At 39.8% G+C, this 16,458-nt stretch overlaps 1 protein-coding gene across 2 annotated transcripts; it reads right to left on the bottom strand.

The window, feature by feature from the left end:
- Window positions 1-169: 169 nt before the first annotated feature.
- On the bottom strand, window positions 170-14,985 carry CCT8 (chaperonin containing TCP1 subunit 8). Of its 2 annotated transcripts, XM_072740888.1 has the most exons (16): window positions 14,043-14,222; window positions 11,056-11,146; window positions 10,353-10,432; window positions 8,960-9,109; window positions 8,333-8,513; window positions 8,160-8,221; window positions 6,885-7,022; window positions 5,637-5,815; window positions 4,807-4,873; window positions 4,646-4,733; window positions 4,448-4,563; window positions 3,890-3,961; window positions 3,650-3,814; window positions 3,239-3,358; window positions 716-820; window positions 170-396 (listed from the first exon to the last, which is right to left on the bottom strand). In XM_072740888.1, the coding sequence occupies exons 1-15, from the start codon at window positions 14,100-14,102 to the stop codon at window positions 728-730; spliced, it is 1,662 nt and encodes a 553-aa protein (XP_072596989.1). In that variant the 5' UTR covers window positions 14,103-14,222; the 3' UTR covers window positions 170-396; window positions 716-727. The 2 variants fall into 2 exon arrangements, with proteins under 2 accessions (XP_072596989.1, XP_025841213.2); XM_025985428.2 differs by lacking the exon at window positions 716-820 and having other exon boundaries at window positions 14,043-14,985.
- Window positions 14,986-16,458: the final 1,473 nt, after the last annotated feature.

Here is a 16,458-nt window from a genome sequence, read left to right as displayed (position 1 = left end):
AAGTCAGTACATGAGCATGGCTGTGTTCCAAACGGCAGCAGGCCAGGTATATGCTGGAACTGGCCCCTAATTACTTAAGTGGCTTGCCCGATGTCCTCCTGCTAATTTCATTACCAGGGCTGAGACAGAGAATTTACATTGAAGAACAGTGCTCATCAGACAATGAGGCTTTGACAGCAACAACATGTTTATTTTATCATCCAGCTGAGGATATAAACACAAAACACTTCTTAACTTAAGTAAAATATGAAAACATCAGGCAATTCCTAGACTACTACTACAAATGTAGTCTTCACCTACAGTAAAAAACTAAGCCAGTCAATCATTTTGGTCTTCATCCCAGTCTTTCTTCCCACTTGGAGGTTTGGGCCCACCAGCTGGTTTTGCCATGATGATCTGAGAAAATAAAAACCACAAGCACATACTTAGGAACTCTACCTTTAAAATGAAGAGAAGGAATCTTTTTCTATTAGACTGACTGAGGATGAAGCAGTCCTCTCAGTAACAGCAGTCTTACATACGGCACACGAGACACTACCCACAAAGCTGTTAGCTTCCAGCAATGCTTTGCCGGCTTCTGTGGACCTTAACAGCAACAAACCCCACACATGTTAGTGAAGGGCATCCCAACACATGCACTTCAGTAAGTCAATAACCCTATGAGCCAAATGTGAAAAATACCTGCATGCATTACTAGTATAAATCAGTTTGGCACCTGATTTGCTATTTATATACGGAGTTCGTCTTGCCAATCATCTTTATCCCAGTTTCCTTGTGGTTTAGGAGCTTTAGGTCCACCTGCCAGTTTTGCCATTATAATCTAAAGTGGTTGGTACATAAATAAAAATATATACAAAAGTTCAAGACTGAAATTTCCTAATATCTGTAAATGAAAACCATTCAAGTGGTGGGAAATGTGTATTCATAATTACCGAAATATGTAACCTAAAAGAACATACAGCAGCCCCTAATTTATCTAGAATGCCCTAAGTTTGTTCCAAGTAGAACCATCTAGCATTTTTAAAGGATTTGTTTGGGAGAAAAAAAACAGTGGCAGCTTTGGGCTCAAATAAAATTGGGACAAGCTAAATTAAATTAGCTGGCTTTCCTCAAAGCAGAACTCTCAGACTCTAATGTACATTCTCAATCTCAAAACTGAAAATAACTATTCGTTGCTTAACCAAATTTAGAGGACTAAGATCTATAGAACATCAAGGGGTCTGGCTTGTGTCTCAAGCAACACAGATTATAAAACATCTTCACTACCACCTTTAATAGATTCAACAACCCTTTTCAGAAGCTTCTATAGGAAATCTAACTTGAAATATTTCACGTAACATTTTATTAATTGAGGTTAAGGTCAGACTGAATTAAAGGGATTACGAACAGTCTTAGAACCAAGAACAGTTCTTGGGCCTCCTTTCAGAATTTCTGATTCAGTGGGTCTGCTGGGGCCCTGAGATTTTATTTGTATTTTTAGCAAATTCTTACATGATCTTGATGCTGTTGATTTGAGGACTATAATTTCAGAACTAGTCAAACATTTGAGCAAAAATGAACCCCAGATCTACATTATTCAACACTTAAAACTTGATTTCTAAGTCCCGCTCCCGAACACATACTATACAAAATTAGTCATAACTATCTTGAAAAGTACAAGTTCATTATAGTAAACTGGTTACTGGTAGTCAGGTGGGTTCTTCACATACGGAATTTAGGAACGGCCACAGACGCACAATGAACAACCTGCTGTACCATGAAACAAAACAAAGGCTTCCCAGTTTAAAACCCAAAATTGAGAAGTGCCTTTGTGATGAAGGCACTTATTACTACAATTACTGTCTCACTTGGATAACAGACATTCAAAAAGTTCCTCCGTTAAGGAACTTCCACCATTACAATTCCAGTTTACCCCATGCTTCGATGTACTTAGCTTCTCCTGTCCCCTATTTTTATTCTCCCTTATGCTTAGCCACATGCTAACTTTTATTTTAGAACAGCCATTTTCTTAGGCCTGTGTTATCACTATTACTCCAAAACCATCTTTTTCTACTGGAAACTACCTAATACACAGAGAAAAACACCCTATTAAATGAACATCCAATTTATTTCCAGTGAGTTGAAACTGGATATTCAGTTCTACTTTTTGGTCATCTCAAGGACCAAAATTAAGAAAAAAGGTCTTCCTTTCACTGAGGCAGAAGGTTTTACTACAATCAACTGGTCCTTGTTATGCTTAGAATAAGTCTAATTTCCTTTCCATGAATTTCTACTTGTAACTTGCTTCTCCCAAGATTAATTTGGCATGGTTTTTACCTAATGGATTTATAACCATGCCCCTTGTGATTACAATTTTCTATCACGTGCTTATAAATAACTCACTGCTTAACCATCAGTTTTAGAATTCTGTAGGAAAATGGATTTCACAGCTTTCTAGAAAACTTTTGCAGAAAAACACCTTTTGACAATTTAGGCTTCTATCTGAACCTAGAATAGTCTTGTCTACTCTCCTCTTTGCCTACAGTCTCTTTCCCACCACCCCCTGCAAAACACTGGCAAAATATTATGATTTTTAACACTTTTAGTTCCTCAAGATGTAATTTGTCACAGCAGAAAGAATTTTATGCACCTAGGTTCCATCCTCTCCATGAACAACTAGAGGTTTCGTTTTCCTTAAGTTGGTGGCATATTGCATACTTCTGAGCTTTATGGGTCTTCCACATTAGGACGCAGTGGACCCCTTCTCCATGTTATTTGTATAAAGGGGTTCCCCTAGGCTAAAAAATGTCTGAAAACTATGAACTTAAACTTGTTTTACCCATTCCAGTTTAAAAATGGCAAAGGTCTCTTTCACTGGAGAAATCATTTATTCTAGCTGAAATATACTAAGTATAATCTAAAACTGTAACAGAAAAAAACCTACACTTTTTTGGGGGGGGGGGGCACCTTAACATTTCTAAATGAAAAATAGGGCAGCCCGGGTGGCTCAGCGGTTTAGCGCCGCCTTCAGCCCAGGGCGTGATCCTGGGGACCTGGGATCGAGTCCCACGTCAGGCTCCCTGCAAGGAGCCTGTTTCTCCCTCTCCGTGTGTGTGTGTGTCTCATGAATAAATAAAATCTTAAAATAAAAAATAAAAGAATATACCTCTGGCTAGAATAATCAGCTCCGTGAAAAAAAGACTACTGAACCATGTAAAAATTAGTACTTTTAAAGATCAAAAATTCACTTGTCACTCACCTGATCCACTCTAAGGACAGTGATGGCAGCATTCGTAGCCAGCTTGATAGCCCAGTATTTTCCCAAGTAAGTGTCTAGAATACCAGCTTCCAACATGTCCTTTACAGCAGGAACTTCAGCCTGTTAGCACAAAAACAATTTTCATTCTTTCACTTTAAATCGTGTAATGTGAAAATGTTTAGCTCAGCAATAAAAACACAGCTCCTTACATAGGAAGTTGCCAGGTAAAAGTACCCCCCCATACACTATAGAACAAAGGCTTTTTAAAGGAAAACAGTATCCGACAAACTGTCAAAGCTTATGAAAATCATTTGCTTACAAATCAGAACATTTTCTGACTTTCCCTTGAAATTTACTAGTTCCATCGTATGTTTTAAGTTCACAGTGTTTTTTTTTCTTCTCCCCAAATACCTCAATATCTAATCCGACGTTCTTATTTCCTTCTTGATGTACTGCATAGAGTTTAGAGATTACTTCATTGGCCTTAACTCCAGAGTTTTCTGCCAGTGCCCGGGGAATAGCTTCGAATGCCTCAGCAAACTTCTTTATGGCATACTGTTCAAGTCCAGGACGTGTCTAAAAGCAAAAATGTGCTTAGCAATGTATTTTATTCAAGGAACACAATGAAAGTTTATACAGAGGAAGCTATACCTCTCCGTACGATGTGATCTGTTTGGCTAACTCAATTTCTGTTGCTCCACCTCCAGGAACAAGACGTTTATCCTAAAATATAGAGTAAAGGAAATTATTTTTTATTCAGAATCAATTCATAAGTTTTCTAATCTTCTCCGATTCTGTAGTCCACCAGACTAAAGCTTTTAAACGGGCATTGTTTCCCAAGTCCTAATTACAAATTTAACAATGGAGTCATCTGGGTATATTGTGTCTGGTATATGAAAAGGAAGAACCAAAGTTAAGAATGGAAACAGCACATAATACCTCCCCCTGCATTTCCACAGACACAAGCACTAAAAATAATGCTTAAGCAACTAAAGGTACATTTAAAATCAAAACCAACCTAGTTAAGATCAAAAGCCTTGTTTTGCTATTTCTTTGCATAATCATCTTAGAAAACTATCATACTCATCAACAATGGACACTTCAGTCTTAAGTAAAAAAGGTACTTCGCTTTTACGGAAGTCATTTATTTTGAAGTTGCCAACTGTTTGAAGCCTTACAAATTACTAAATTATTATTGCTAATACTGACCCTTGTGAGAACTTTGAAGGTATTAACACCATCATCTATTGCCCTTTCTATGTCATCCATCAGATTGTCTGTAGAGCCTCGAAGCACTATGGTAGAAATGGCACCATCTTCCTTTTCTGTTAAGAAATTTAAATGTATTAATATGAGCAAATGAACATCCCACACTTAACATAAACATACTTGACCATTTCTACATACCATGCTTAAAAACCACCACCTGTGTGTCTCCAACTTCTGAGAGGTAAACACTGTCACAATGTCCCATTTCCTCAAGGACTGGAGGAGTCTAAAAGAAAATGACTGTTGTAATAAAAATAATTCAAAAGGTTCAACTACATTTTAATATCCAAAATACATACCAATCTAGGAAGAGCTGTAGCACCAACTGTTTTACATAGCCTTCTGAGATCCCATTTTGAATTCAACCTTTAAAAAAACCCAAAGACCTTAAAATAGAAGCTTTAATTCCATCAAATAACATAATCAAATGCAGAGATGAGAGGGGAAACTCTGCACTGGTTCCCAAATGACATTCTTTGGATTCTGAATTTAAGCTCAAAACAGATCTGGACTGCACAGTGCAATCCAGACACAGGTGTACATGGCATTAGTCCAGAATTGGGGGAGTTCAAGTCTCACTAGAAAGTCACAAATTATAGTTCTGAAACACTAAGGCAGGCCTGGAATATAGAAAACTTTTCCTTTACTCTGGGTTATCGCATGAGCCCCAAGGAAGAGAAGGGATTTACATTGCTTATTCGGTCAGGTGGTGAGAAGGATAGGAATGGGTACATAAGCTGTCCCCTGTACCCCATAAATGGGTTCATGGATTAGAAGTTACATTCCAGATCCCACACTCTGATAGTGTGTACCAGGCTTGAGTCTGGTCTCTTAAGCTGTTTTTGCCTGAATGCTTTTCTCTTTCCCTCTTCAAATAATACCTGTCGATTGCTCCTTCAGCTCTCAGTATAAATGGACTTTTTCTTACAAGGGTTTCCTGTCCCTCTAGTTCAAGTTAAGTCCTGCTATTATTTGACCCAATATTTGCTACTTGCCCTTTTTAAACAGTCATGAATTCATGGTGTATTGAAGGTGTTTGGGGTTTCACCAGCAAAGGCAATTTCCTTTTTTTTTTTTTTTTTCAGTCAAAGGCAATTTCCAATACATGTTTGTAGAACGCAGCTCTTACCTCACCAACATGATATTGTACTTGTTTGCATAATGAAGAGCCATGTCTGCCACTTTGCCACCCGTTACTATGACATTTGCACCGGTATCAGCTATAGCTTTGACTTGGGAATCCATGAGATTTTCTTCTCCCTTACTAAAATTCATCAATTCTTCAGCAGTCTTTATTAATACTGTTCCCTAGCAAAATAAGCAAACATGCTCTTTAGAACCATTTTACTACTGTGGTGTTTGAAGTCACAGGTAATATTTTACTGAAGAAATAAAGATTTGGCAGAAAATGTGAAAATAATTATATACGCATTATGAAACAATACAAAATAGTATGAAAGTAAATAAAAACTCAACTTATTGCTAGACCCCCCCACACTCCCAAAACTGATGCATTTTGATCTTTGACAGGCACTTTGTTGGAAAAGTTGGAGAAACACTGCTATTTTTTAGATATGCTGGGCAGGCGCCTTGTCATTTGTCTTTTGCTTTTAGTGTACCAAAACTACTCTGTTGTGGTTCCCAAGAATTTTTCTAGAATGTGTACTAAAGGACTCCCCCTGGCCCATCTACAACCTGTGACACTTTTAAGATTTTATTTATTTGACAGAGAGCCATGAACATAAGCAGGGGGAGTGACAGGCAGAGGGAGAGGGAGAGGGAGGCAGACTCCCCGCTGAGCAGGGAGCCTAATGTGGGGTTTGATCCCAGGATCTTGAGATTATGACCTGAGCAGAAGGCTGTCACTTAACTGACTGAGCCACCCAGGTACCCCCCTGTGAGACTTTTAAACCATCAACTCAGATTTAAAGAATTCTAGGGACAAAAACAGAAATAACCTGTAAACAGAACTTCAAATGACCTAACATGAATGTTTAGAAACAAATCAATCATTTTTAAAGTTCTATTAGCATGTTTTTGTTTCAGGATGCTACAGGACCTCAATTTTCAAATATATGATGAGCAGCACCTCAGTTCTTGCACTTGGTGAGTATTTTGCTGAACATGTTAAGAGCTACTGGGAGTCGGGAGCTGAGTATCAGAGCACAAACCACACTGCCGCCACCTCCCATTTTAAAGGTAGCATAAGTAGGAATCCAAAAAAGAATAGGAATTTGATTTTAAGAAACACACAATTCTGTAATCTTTAGTTATTATAAAACAAAGCAATCTCTTCATAAAGACTTAATCATACAACACTCTAAAAAGGCAACCTCAAATTTTTACCTTTAACTTCAAGGTTTTGAAGTCTACATACCTTAGTTTCAGTGATCATGCCATCAAAAGGACAGGAGTACACTGCTATTTTTGCATTTTTGACAGATGTTACATCACCTTCGGTTTCCTTCTTAAAAACCATGCCATGTAATACAGAAGAAGAATAGATGCCAGAGCCCTGAGGAAATATGAAAATCATTAATATCTCATGAAAATAGTATTAGGGCTCAGTTGCTGATTTTGTGTATACCAAAAAGACCCTTTTCCAAATAAAGTTAATATACCCAGGCACAGACTCCTGGGAATAAGGAGTGGGGTAGTTGATGTAAAACACACCAGTCTGCTTGAGGTAGAAATCACTGGGAATGAGCTGCTGTTATGGGGGGGGGGGGGGGCGGGGCAGGGCTTCAGTGTGCACAGGGAGCAAGTGAAGACAGAAAATAAGGGCTCTAAGCCACTCACTCCCTCACCAAATACTGGGTGCCAATGCAGCAAGCACAGCTGCACAGCTGTTAGTACGGGAGGTAGAAGACAGAACAAAGCAAAGTTTCTGATCCTGCAAGCTTACAATTTATGGGGGAGGAGGGAGCACGACATGGAGACAGAAAAGGCACAGCATCTATATAAATACATACAGCAGGTATATTTATACATCTATACAAATACATATAGCAGGTATGTTTACATAAGCTAAACTCAACTGCAATTTTAAAACACAGCATTTTTATTTATTTTTTTAAAGATTTTATTTATTCATGAGACACAGAGAGGGAGAGGCAGAGACACAGACAGAGAGAGAAGCGGGCTCCATGCAGGGAGCCCAATGTGGGACTCGATTCCAGGACCCCAGGGTCACGCCCTGAGCCGAAGGGAAGCGCTCAACCACTGAGGTACCTAGGCGTCCCGAAACACAGCATTTAAAAAAAAATACTCTTATTTCAATACTAACATTAAGATGTGAATTCTATTATTGTAGAGCAACAGAACTTTATCTCATTTAAAACTGGCTTCTAAGTTTGTTTTAATTTAGCACATATGAAGAATGCAAGACTTATAATTTCCTTCACACACTATTCTCAACCTTCAAGTTGTCATGGAATAATGAGGACTTTATGAGGAGATAATAGATCAACAGTCTTTAATAAAATTTAACCAACTAATATCAAAATGTTACAAATGATACCTCAAAAGGCACAAAGTACTAAATGTTCAAAACCTGGGGTAAACATTAGGTTTAGGTGAACACCAACATTTTTTCTTTTTGTAAAATATAATTGACCTATGTAGACAACACTAACACATTTTCTCAACTTACCAAAATCTTACAAACTCTGATGTTATCAACATTGAAATGGCCGGAATCAGGAAAAATAGACACTGTTAAGAAAATGAAACATATCAGAGAACATATTGGGACAACAGAGCAAACATCTTAAGTCTCGTTACGACATTTTTATTTTGGAGCTTTTCATCTACTGATATACTCACCACATGCCTGAGCAATAAGCTTGGCCAGAAACACTTCATTACCATACTGTTTACTCATTATGGAGGTGTGAAGCAGGGTAGACACTTCATCAACATCTCGAAGGTTTTTAGCAGAACAACATACTAAATCAGGAAGAATCTCATGGGCTTTTTTGCAGGCTATTTCATAACCTTCTATGACCTTAAATAGAAACAACAAAAATATTTCTTCAAGACATAACTTTGACTTAAAAAAAAAAAACTATTTTGGCAACCTCAAGAATATGGGTATTTGTTTTCCACATAAAACGAGAAAGTATACTTTCAGAACAGCCATCATGGCACAGCCCACTAATCAAGAAGGCAGGTTTTTATGATTCAGCCTGAATTTGAATGCTAATGTCACTTGTTAGCTACAAGATTGTAAGATTTTTCTGTTTCCCTTTCCTCATCTAAAATAAAACAATTTTAATAGGCCATACAGTGTTCTTATAAGGATAGAGTAAGATACTGCATATAAGGCACATGTACAATAACTGGCACAGAGTAAACTGTTCAACGTTAACTATTCCTACAATGATGATTCCTATAGCACCTGTATAAATAGGCACAAATTAAACAGGAGTAGATTGTAAAATGAACACTTGCCTCTGAAACAGACAGGCCAATTCTCAAAAGCTCTTCGGCTAGTTCCAGAAGGGCTCCAGCAAATACCAGGACAAAGTTGGTGCCATCTCCAACCTCTTGCTCTTGCATGTGAGAGGCCATTACGATCATTTTTGCAGCAGGATGCTGTACCTGGTAGAAGGAATTTGAATTTAAATATTAAAACATTTGATACTTAAAGCAACATAAAGTTTTTCATATTCATTTCTTCTTAAATCAACAGACTCCAATCTCCCTGTGGGCTAGGTAACTCCATTCAATCACGATGCTACATATTAATTGTAGTGTGGTCACAAGAAGACAATCCAAATCCCTCTATGACCATCAGCACAAATGCATCAATACAAATGAAAATCTAAAACTGCATCTTTTTTTTGATGGTCAGTTGTCCACTACATACATCTCTGCATATAAAGTTCAGAAATTTATTATATGCAAAAATAAATATTTGAAAGAGAGAGCATGAATGTGTGTGCATGCATGAGTGGGGGGAGAAGGACAGAATCCTAAGCAGACACCTCACTGAGCTGGGAGCCCAATCCCATGACCGAGCCGAAATCAAGAGCTGGATGCTTAACAGACTGAGCCACCCAGGCACCCTGTTGCTATGGTTTTATTAAAGTAATAATCCCATATTCCCTGAATAACCTCTGATCATCAGTGTCCAACATTAACACTCACAATGACTAGTCCTTCCAGAAACATCTTGTGGAATTAAATTTGTTCACATTTTAAGAAAATATTGTTATTTAGATAATCAGAGAAATGTTAACGTATCTACAGTTTCACTTGAAAAAATTAAGCTCTGATGCTTTAAGAGCTAAGTTCAGGAAAATTCCTTGAAGTTGAAAGTATCTTTCAGCTACAGAGCAGTTAGATGAGGAATGGCTCTCAGATGTTCAGGTGCCAGACCTTTCTCACAACCTTACCAGTAGTTATCTATTCTACAGACTCTGTAACATCAAAACTGCAGGTGAACAAAGCAAAATGCCACCAACTATTTTCACAAAGCCGAAGAAATAGTTTGTATTTTTTTTAAACCACTGTCTTAAATATCAGCTACTTCTGCATTATGGAATCATTCACTTCAGTGTCCTACTCTATAGGACGAGACAACATACTCAATTTGATATAATTAGCAAATAAATGTACTTTTATCACAACCAATCTCTCCACAAATTAATAACTTGGGAGGCTTTCAGATCTAAGTGGTAAGATGTTAAAATTAAAGACTCCATAATTAGGGAAATCTGTATAACAAATTTTCAAGTTGGGGGGGAAAGTGCCTCATTATCCTAAGAGGTTTCTTCTATGTTAATATATACTTAATTTTTGACATCACCAAAACATTTCTTGCTTCAAAGAAATAACTTACTTCTAGTTCTCTTAAAATAGTGGCTGCATCATTTGTCACAAACAACTTCTCCAGGTGGTTGATAACCATTTTGTTCATTCCTTAAAGAAAAAAAAAAGTCAGAACAAAGAATCCATTATCACTCAAATCTTTCTCCAAACACCCCCAAAAACCTAGTCAAGAAACAGAAGTTTGTATCTAGTTCTTAAAATAACCTTGTAAATATTTGAAACATATTACTTATTCTTTAAAACTACATTAGCCTAAATGCACCTACATATTATTCCTATCCTTTCTAATCTAACATTTACTAAGAAGAATGTCCATCTTATTTTTGCTCAATAAATGTAAATTATGTTAACATGTAGAAAGAACAAAATAATCTACTTAAAAGTAGTTTTACTGCTTTCCATATATGCATATCAATTAAATTCAGCTGATGGTAGTAGGGAAGAGAGAACTTACTCCCTTATATTAAGTATCATTCCAAGGCACCAACATGAAAAAAAAAAAGTAGTATTTTGATTCCTGTTTTTCTAGAGATCTGAGTTGTTGCTTAAAAACCGCAAACACTCCACTGATGGAAATGAACTATGAAATTACTTCTGTGTGATGGCTAAAAGTCCCAGTTTATGTATATATATAATAGTCTCAGAAAAGACTGAAGAAGATAGTACATAAAATTCTAATAGTGTAGCTCTTAAAACATGAATTTGGAAATTACCATTTGGTCCATATGCTGTACGAGTTGTTTGGGCAAGCTCTTTGCAAGCCTGTATGTTCCTATACACAGCCTCTTCTAATCCGGAAAAATGCTGTAAACAAAACAAAACAAAACAAAACAAAACAAAAAAACAGAAACAAAACCTCTTCTGATTAGACAGAACAGTGGAACACAAGAATTTTCTTCATCTGTGAAATGGGGATAATAAGAATAGTACCTATAGGACTGTTCAAAGAATAATCAAGCAAGGTTTACGTGAGTTAAAACATGGTGCTTGATATCCATAGGATCCATAAATTTGCTCACTGGTTGAATAAAGTGACATTTTTAGGGACCACAGGTACACACTTACACATCAAAACATAAAACCTGTCATTTTTTTTTTTAATGTACTGAAAAGTCCAGGGAAGAATGCTGTGGTTCCTTAGCGAAAGCAAATGAGGTATTTCAGGTAAAAATATCTTCTCAGAATTTATTATTACTTTTTGACTAAATTTGAAAATATGAAGTATGAATACTCCTTACTGGGTTAGGAACCTGAGCATTATAAAGCCAGCAGTTTTTGGTTTGTCGGCAATTTCCACTTAACATACCTGCCCCTAAATGCGTAGTATACAGACTTCTGAATGTTTTTGTGAATTGCAACACAATTCCAATGTGTACACATTGAGAAATTGCTGAATTGCTCACAACATGAAAATTCTCAAATTTTACACTGGGACTTCTTTTAGAACCGGGATTTAGTTGTGGCCTCAGATGGGTTTCATGAGCCTCCTGTTTGTTCACGTGAACCATTTTTCTAGAGTTGCTATGCCCAGTAGAGTAGTCACTAACCACATGTCACTATTTAAGTAATTAAAATTAAAAGTCCAGTTTCTAAGTTGCACTAGTCACAGTTCAAGCGTCCAGTAGATACTGCATTAGACAGAACTGACACAGAACGTTCCCGTCATTATGGGTAGTTCTACGAGGCAGCTCTGTTCTGGAGCATAAAGTGTTGGTTTTGTAATATGCATAAAAGGAACTATGATCTAAACAAGGTTAACTACTTTAGAAGCAATGTCTTCAGAGTCCAGAGCTGAGCTCTTACAATAGCATTTAGTCTGATCTCGCTCACTGCTGGCCCCCCCCCCCACATTCTCTGAGGAACAGTCATGTGATCATAAATCAGATCCCATCAATGGTTTCCCATCACTCTTAGAATAAAATGTAAATCCCCAGGGTTACGCCGTCCTACATGTCCTGGTTCTTACCGCAGCTCTCCTAGATCCATCTCTCACCATTCTTGTTTTCCCTTAATGAGGTTCAGCCCCATCATCTTTCTGTTTTCTTTTAACAGGTCAAACTCACTCCACCCTCAGGGCCTCTGTACCCAGTGGTTTCTCAGCCTGGAACACTGCCCGTTTAATCCTGGCAGGTTCCCTCTGTCACCTAATACTCAGCTACCAGTTCTTTCTTGAACATCTTACTTAATTGTTCTATCTACCCCTGACCTTTCCTTTTTTGAGGGAGGCAGTCTTTCTTACTTCCTGCCATTCTCTACTACGGTACCTGCTTTCTATCTAATCTTTTTGTTTTATTTTTTCTACAATACTCTTCATTTCCTTTATCATCATTTGAGATTATCCTTATTCGATCATCATTTCGGTCCCCCCAAAAAGAATAAAAACCATGAAAAATTCTCAGTCTGGCCTTTTATAATCAGTGTCATTATCAGCAAAGTTTTTTTTTTATTTTTTTTTTATTTTTTATTTATTTATGATAGTCAAAGAGAGAGAGAGAGAGAGAGAGAGGCAGAGACACAGGCGGAGGGAGAAGCAGGCTCCATGCACCGGGAGCCTGATGTGGGATTCGATCCTGGGTCTCCAGGATCGCGCCCTGGGCCAAAGGCAGGCGCCAAACCGCTGCGCCACCCAGGGATCCCTATTTATTTATTTATTTATTTATTTATTTATTTATTTATTTATTTATTTATTTAAATTTTTTATAAAGTTGTTTTACTAGTATTTACATTAAGCCCTGATCTTTGATATACTCCTGTGGCCTCGAAAGTGTATTGTGCCAACAAGAACCTAGTTCCCTGACTCTGTTACTATAAACTGAACCGCAGGTGATCTCAATTTCCCTAGTCTGGCATAGGAACTCTGGGGGACAAATGAAGGAACACTTGGACCTGAACACAACAGACGCGCTTATTATGAAGGTATTTCAAACAAATCAGGCTCCTGAAATGACGTTCATGAGCTGACCCACAAAATGAAGTAGTTTTAATTAGTCCAAGGTGCCCCTTTTACTTACAAAGTCAGATGGTTACATGTCAAAGGTACCATCTTTTGCTCGAATCTTTATTTTTTTAAAATATTTTATTTATTAATGAGGGAGACACAGAAAGAGAGAGAGGCAGAGACACAGGCAGAGGGAGAAGCAGGCTCCATGCAGGGAGCCCGACCTGGACTGGGTCCTGGGTCTCCAGGGTCACGCCCTGGGCTGCAGGCGGCGGTTTTGCGCCGCGCCACCCGGGGGTCCCCCGCGCTCAGGTGTTCAGGCGGGGAAGGCAAGCCCCGAGGGCTGGCTTTAGCACCCCCAGCACTCGCTGGGCTGGAGAGTGCCGTCCCCCCCCGTAACGGAACCCCGGGGCCCTCCCTCTCGGGTCTCCTCCCAGGACAGCTGCCGACAGCCGGCCCCGCCCCCTCTCCTCGCTCCCCGAACCGCGCCAACACGCTTCGCGGTTCCCCGGACAACTTCACCCTCCAACATCCCTGAGGGGTCAGGAGCCAAAGGAGCCTGGCTTCAGGGGTGGGGCTGCCGGGCTGCGAGGCAAAGCACGCGAATCCCGCGGCCTCCCTCCCCTCCCTTTCTGGAATCTTCCTCCCCCGACCGCTGCGCCCGGGGAGCACGCGCGGCCCGCAGGCAGGCCCCTCTCCTTCGCTCCGGCCGCCGCAGCCCTACGCCAACCCCACGTCGCTTTCCCTTCCTCCGCGCCTTACCTTCGCCCCCTCCTTGAGCATCTGGGCAAAGCCCGGGGCCTTGGGGACGTGAAGCGCCATGGCCGGTGCAGGCAGCCGCTCACGCGCTCGCTCGGAAGATCCCGGAGGCAGCGAGGGGCACGCAAAGCCTCCTGGGAACGCCGCGCGTCGCGCGCGACCTCTCGCGCTCCTCCCTTCCCTCCAACGGGGCCCGCCCCTTCCGCGGCCTCCTCGTTCTGAAGCCTCGCGAGAAAAAGCCTCCCCCGCCGCCGCCAGAACTGACTTGACGAGCCTCGATCGCGTCGATCGACGGGGCGGATCGCCGAGCGCGCCCCTCGGTCTTCGGGCTCGCTCCGTGGTAGCCCCTTTGTGGGGTCCGAGGTCGGGTCGGGGCGTTTGCTTCCTGCCGTTTCTGACCTGCAGCCCACTGCTCTTCAGATTACTCGCACGGGGTCTTCCAGCCACGGCATCGGGGCAGGTCGTGCTTTTTTTTTTTTTCCTCCGAGGCTGAGCACCTGCGGTCCTGGGCGAGCATCTGCAGCGCCCGCGGGGATGCCGAGCGTCGTGGGACCCACGAGCCGCCGAGTGCCCGCCGGGGCCGGGCTCTGTGCCGTTTGCCTCCCGTGCGGTATCGTGGCTAATGGCCCGTGGGTGACTCTATTGCGAATGGCAGTTCGTTCGCGATCACAGCGCTAGAGCAATGCCAGGCCTGCGGGCCCCACCAGACCCGGCTGATGACCAGCCACCAGCCCTTAGCCATTTACCTATATTCCTCTTTTCTGCTTCTTCCTGGAAATAGAAATCTTTTTTTTTTTTTTTTTTTTTTTTTTATGCTCCCGGAATCTTAAAGCCCGACCTGTCTCCCCACATCAACCTGTGGCTGATTTCACGAAATGCGAATGGTGATATTTTTTAGGAGAATAGTTTCACTCTGTGGAAGGAATTCCACCCTTCTGGAAAATGCAGACAAAGCAGAACGTTTTGGCTCGACTGTGGTTCTTTGACGAGGACACTTGACAATTGCTTATTATTATTATTAATTTTTTTAAATTGGGACCGATTTGCTGCACCCGAAGGAATAATCAGATAGGTCAAGTGTATCATCAGTTATAACTTCTTTTTTCTTTTTTTTAATAAGCACTTGAAATACATAATTATTGAAATAAAACCTTTTTTTTTTTTTTTTTTTTTGCCACATCAAGCCAAATGATATGTGTGAACCACTTGTTGGGAAACATTGTAAGAGATGGAGGGTTCTCAAAGTGTGGTCCAGGGGGCCTTGGAGGCTCATCACAACCTTAAGGTCAAGGTCCATCAGGACAAAACTATTTTTATAAGAAGATGACTTTTAATTTCTCCTTCTTTGACTGGGGGTTTTTTCCAGAGATTCATGATGTGTGTGATTAGAGCAATTTGAATGCAAAGGGCATGAGAAGCCAGTCATTTTATTAAGGCAAATATAAAAGGTTTACAAAAATGTAAAACAATGCTACTCCTCATTTGGCTTTGAAAAATAGTTTTTTAAAAGATTATATATTTGAGAGAGAGAGAGCATGCACTAGTGGGGGGAAAGGCAGACGGAAAGGAAGAAGGAGAAGGAGAAGGAGCGAAGCCGACTCCCTCCCTAGGGGGGAGCCCAAAGGGGACACGTAGGGGAGGCTCCGTCCCACCACCCGGAGATCATGAACCCAGTTGATATCAAGAGTCAAATGCCCAACCCACTGAGCTACTCAGGTGCTCCAAGAGAGTCATTTTTAATAAAAATGTATAGGTTAATGTAATGGATTTATTCCTGTTATTTTAAAATGTTAAAGAAGTCATCAGCTTTAATTTATAATACAACAAATAGTGATAGCTATAACCTACATAAACAGAAGCTCTTTGAGAACCTCAATAATTTTTAAGAGTAAAGGGATCCTGAGACTGAAAAGTTAGAGAACTATTACAATAGATCAGTCCTGCGTAACAGAACAACTCGACATTTTCTTATGGACTGGCTAAGAAAGAAATAAAAAGTTTTATTCATCTGACTCAGGGCATTACTGATAAACATAACCAATCCAAAATAGAACTGAAAGAGGTTAAAAATGACACTTGATGACATTTCATTAGAAATAACCAAGGAATCAAATTTGATAAGGACCATGGAAAATTAAACTTGAGGACAATGATTGATGAATCAAGTTTTCATGGAAAGTTTATAATAAGAAATCAATCTCACATTAACTTAGTAAATTGAAAAGGAAGTGGAAAGAGTTGAAATCAATTAAAATCTTCTGTATGGTAATTTACCAAAGAATTAAATTGATTTAATTGCTAAGAAAAATACTTTTTAGATGAAAATTCATTGATTTTGTATTATATGGGTTAAACTGTGTATTCATCATTATGGATCAAAATGTCGAGGGCAAAATTTCAGCTGGATCCAAATAGTAGG

The sequence above is a fragment of the Vulpes vulpes genome, chromosome 15 (assembly GCF_048418805.1).
Source record: "Vulpes vulpes isolate BD-2025 chromosome 15, VulVul3, whole genome shotgun sequence".
In the NCBI taxonomy this organism is placed as follows: domain Eukaryota; kingdom Metazoa; phylum Chordata; class Mammalia; order Carnivora; family Canidae; genus Vulpes; species Vulpes vulpes.
The sequence above is the reverse complement of the archived record's forward strand: the minus strand, read 5'-3'. Positions and strand labels throughout refer to the sequence as shown.

Bases quoted from the DNA above. Each gene is read 5' to 3' on its own strand.
- CCT8 (XM_072740888.1), bottom strand. From the start codon at position 14,102: ATGGCGCTTCACGTCCCCAAGGCCCCGGGCTTTGCCCAGATGCTCAAG. The intron at 10,433-11,055 runs GTAATTTCCAAA...TTTTTCTTTAAG, and splicing joins TACAGCATATGGACCAAATG to GAATGAACAAAATGGTTATC. The intron at 8,222-8,332 runs GTGAGTATATCA...TTTTCTTAACAG, and splicing joins GCTTATTGCTCAGGCATGTG to TGTCTATTTTTCCTGATTCC.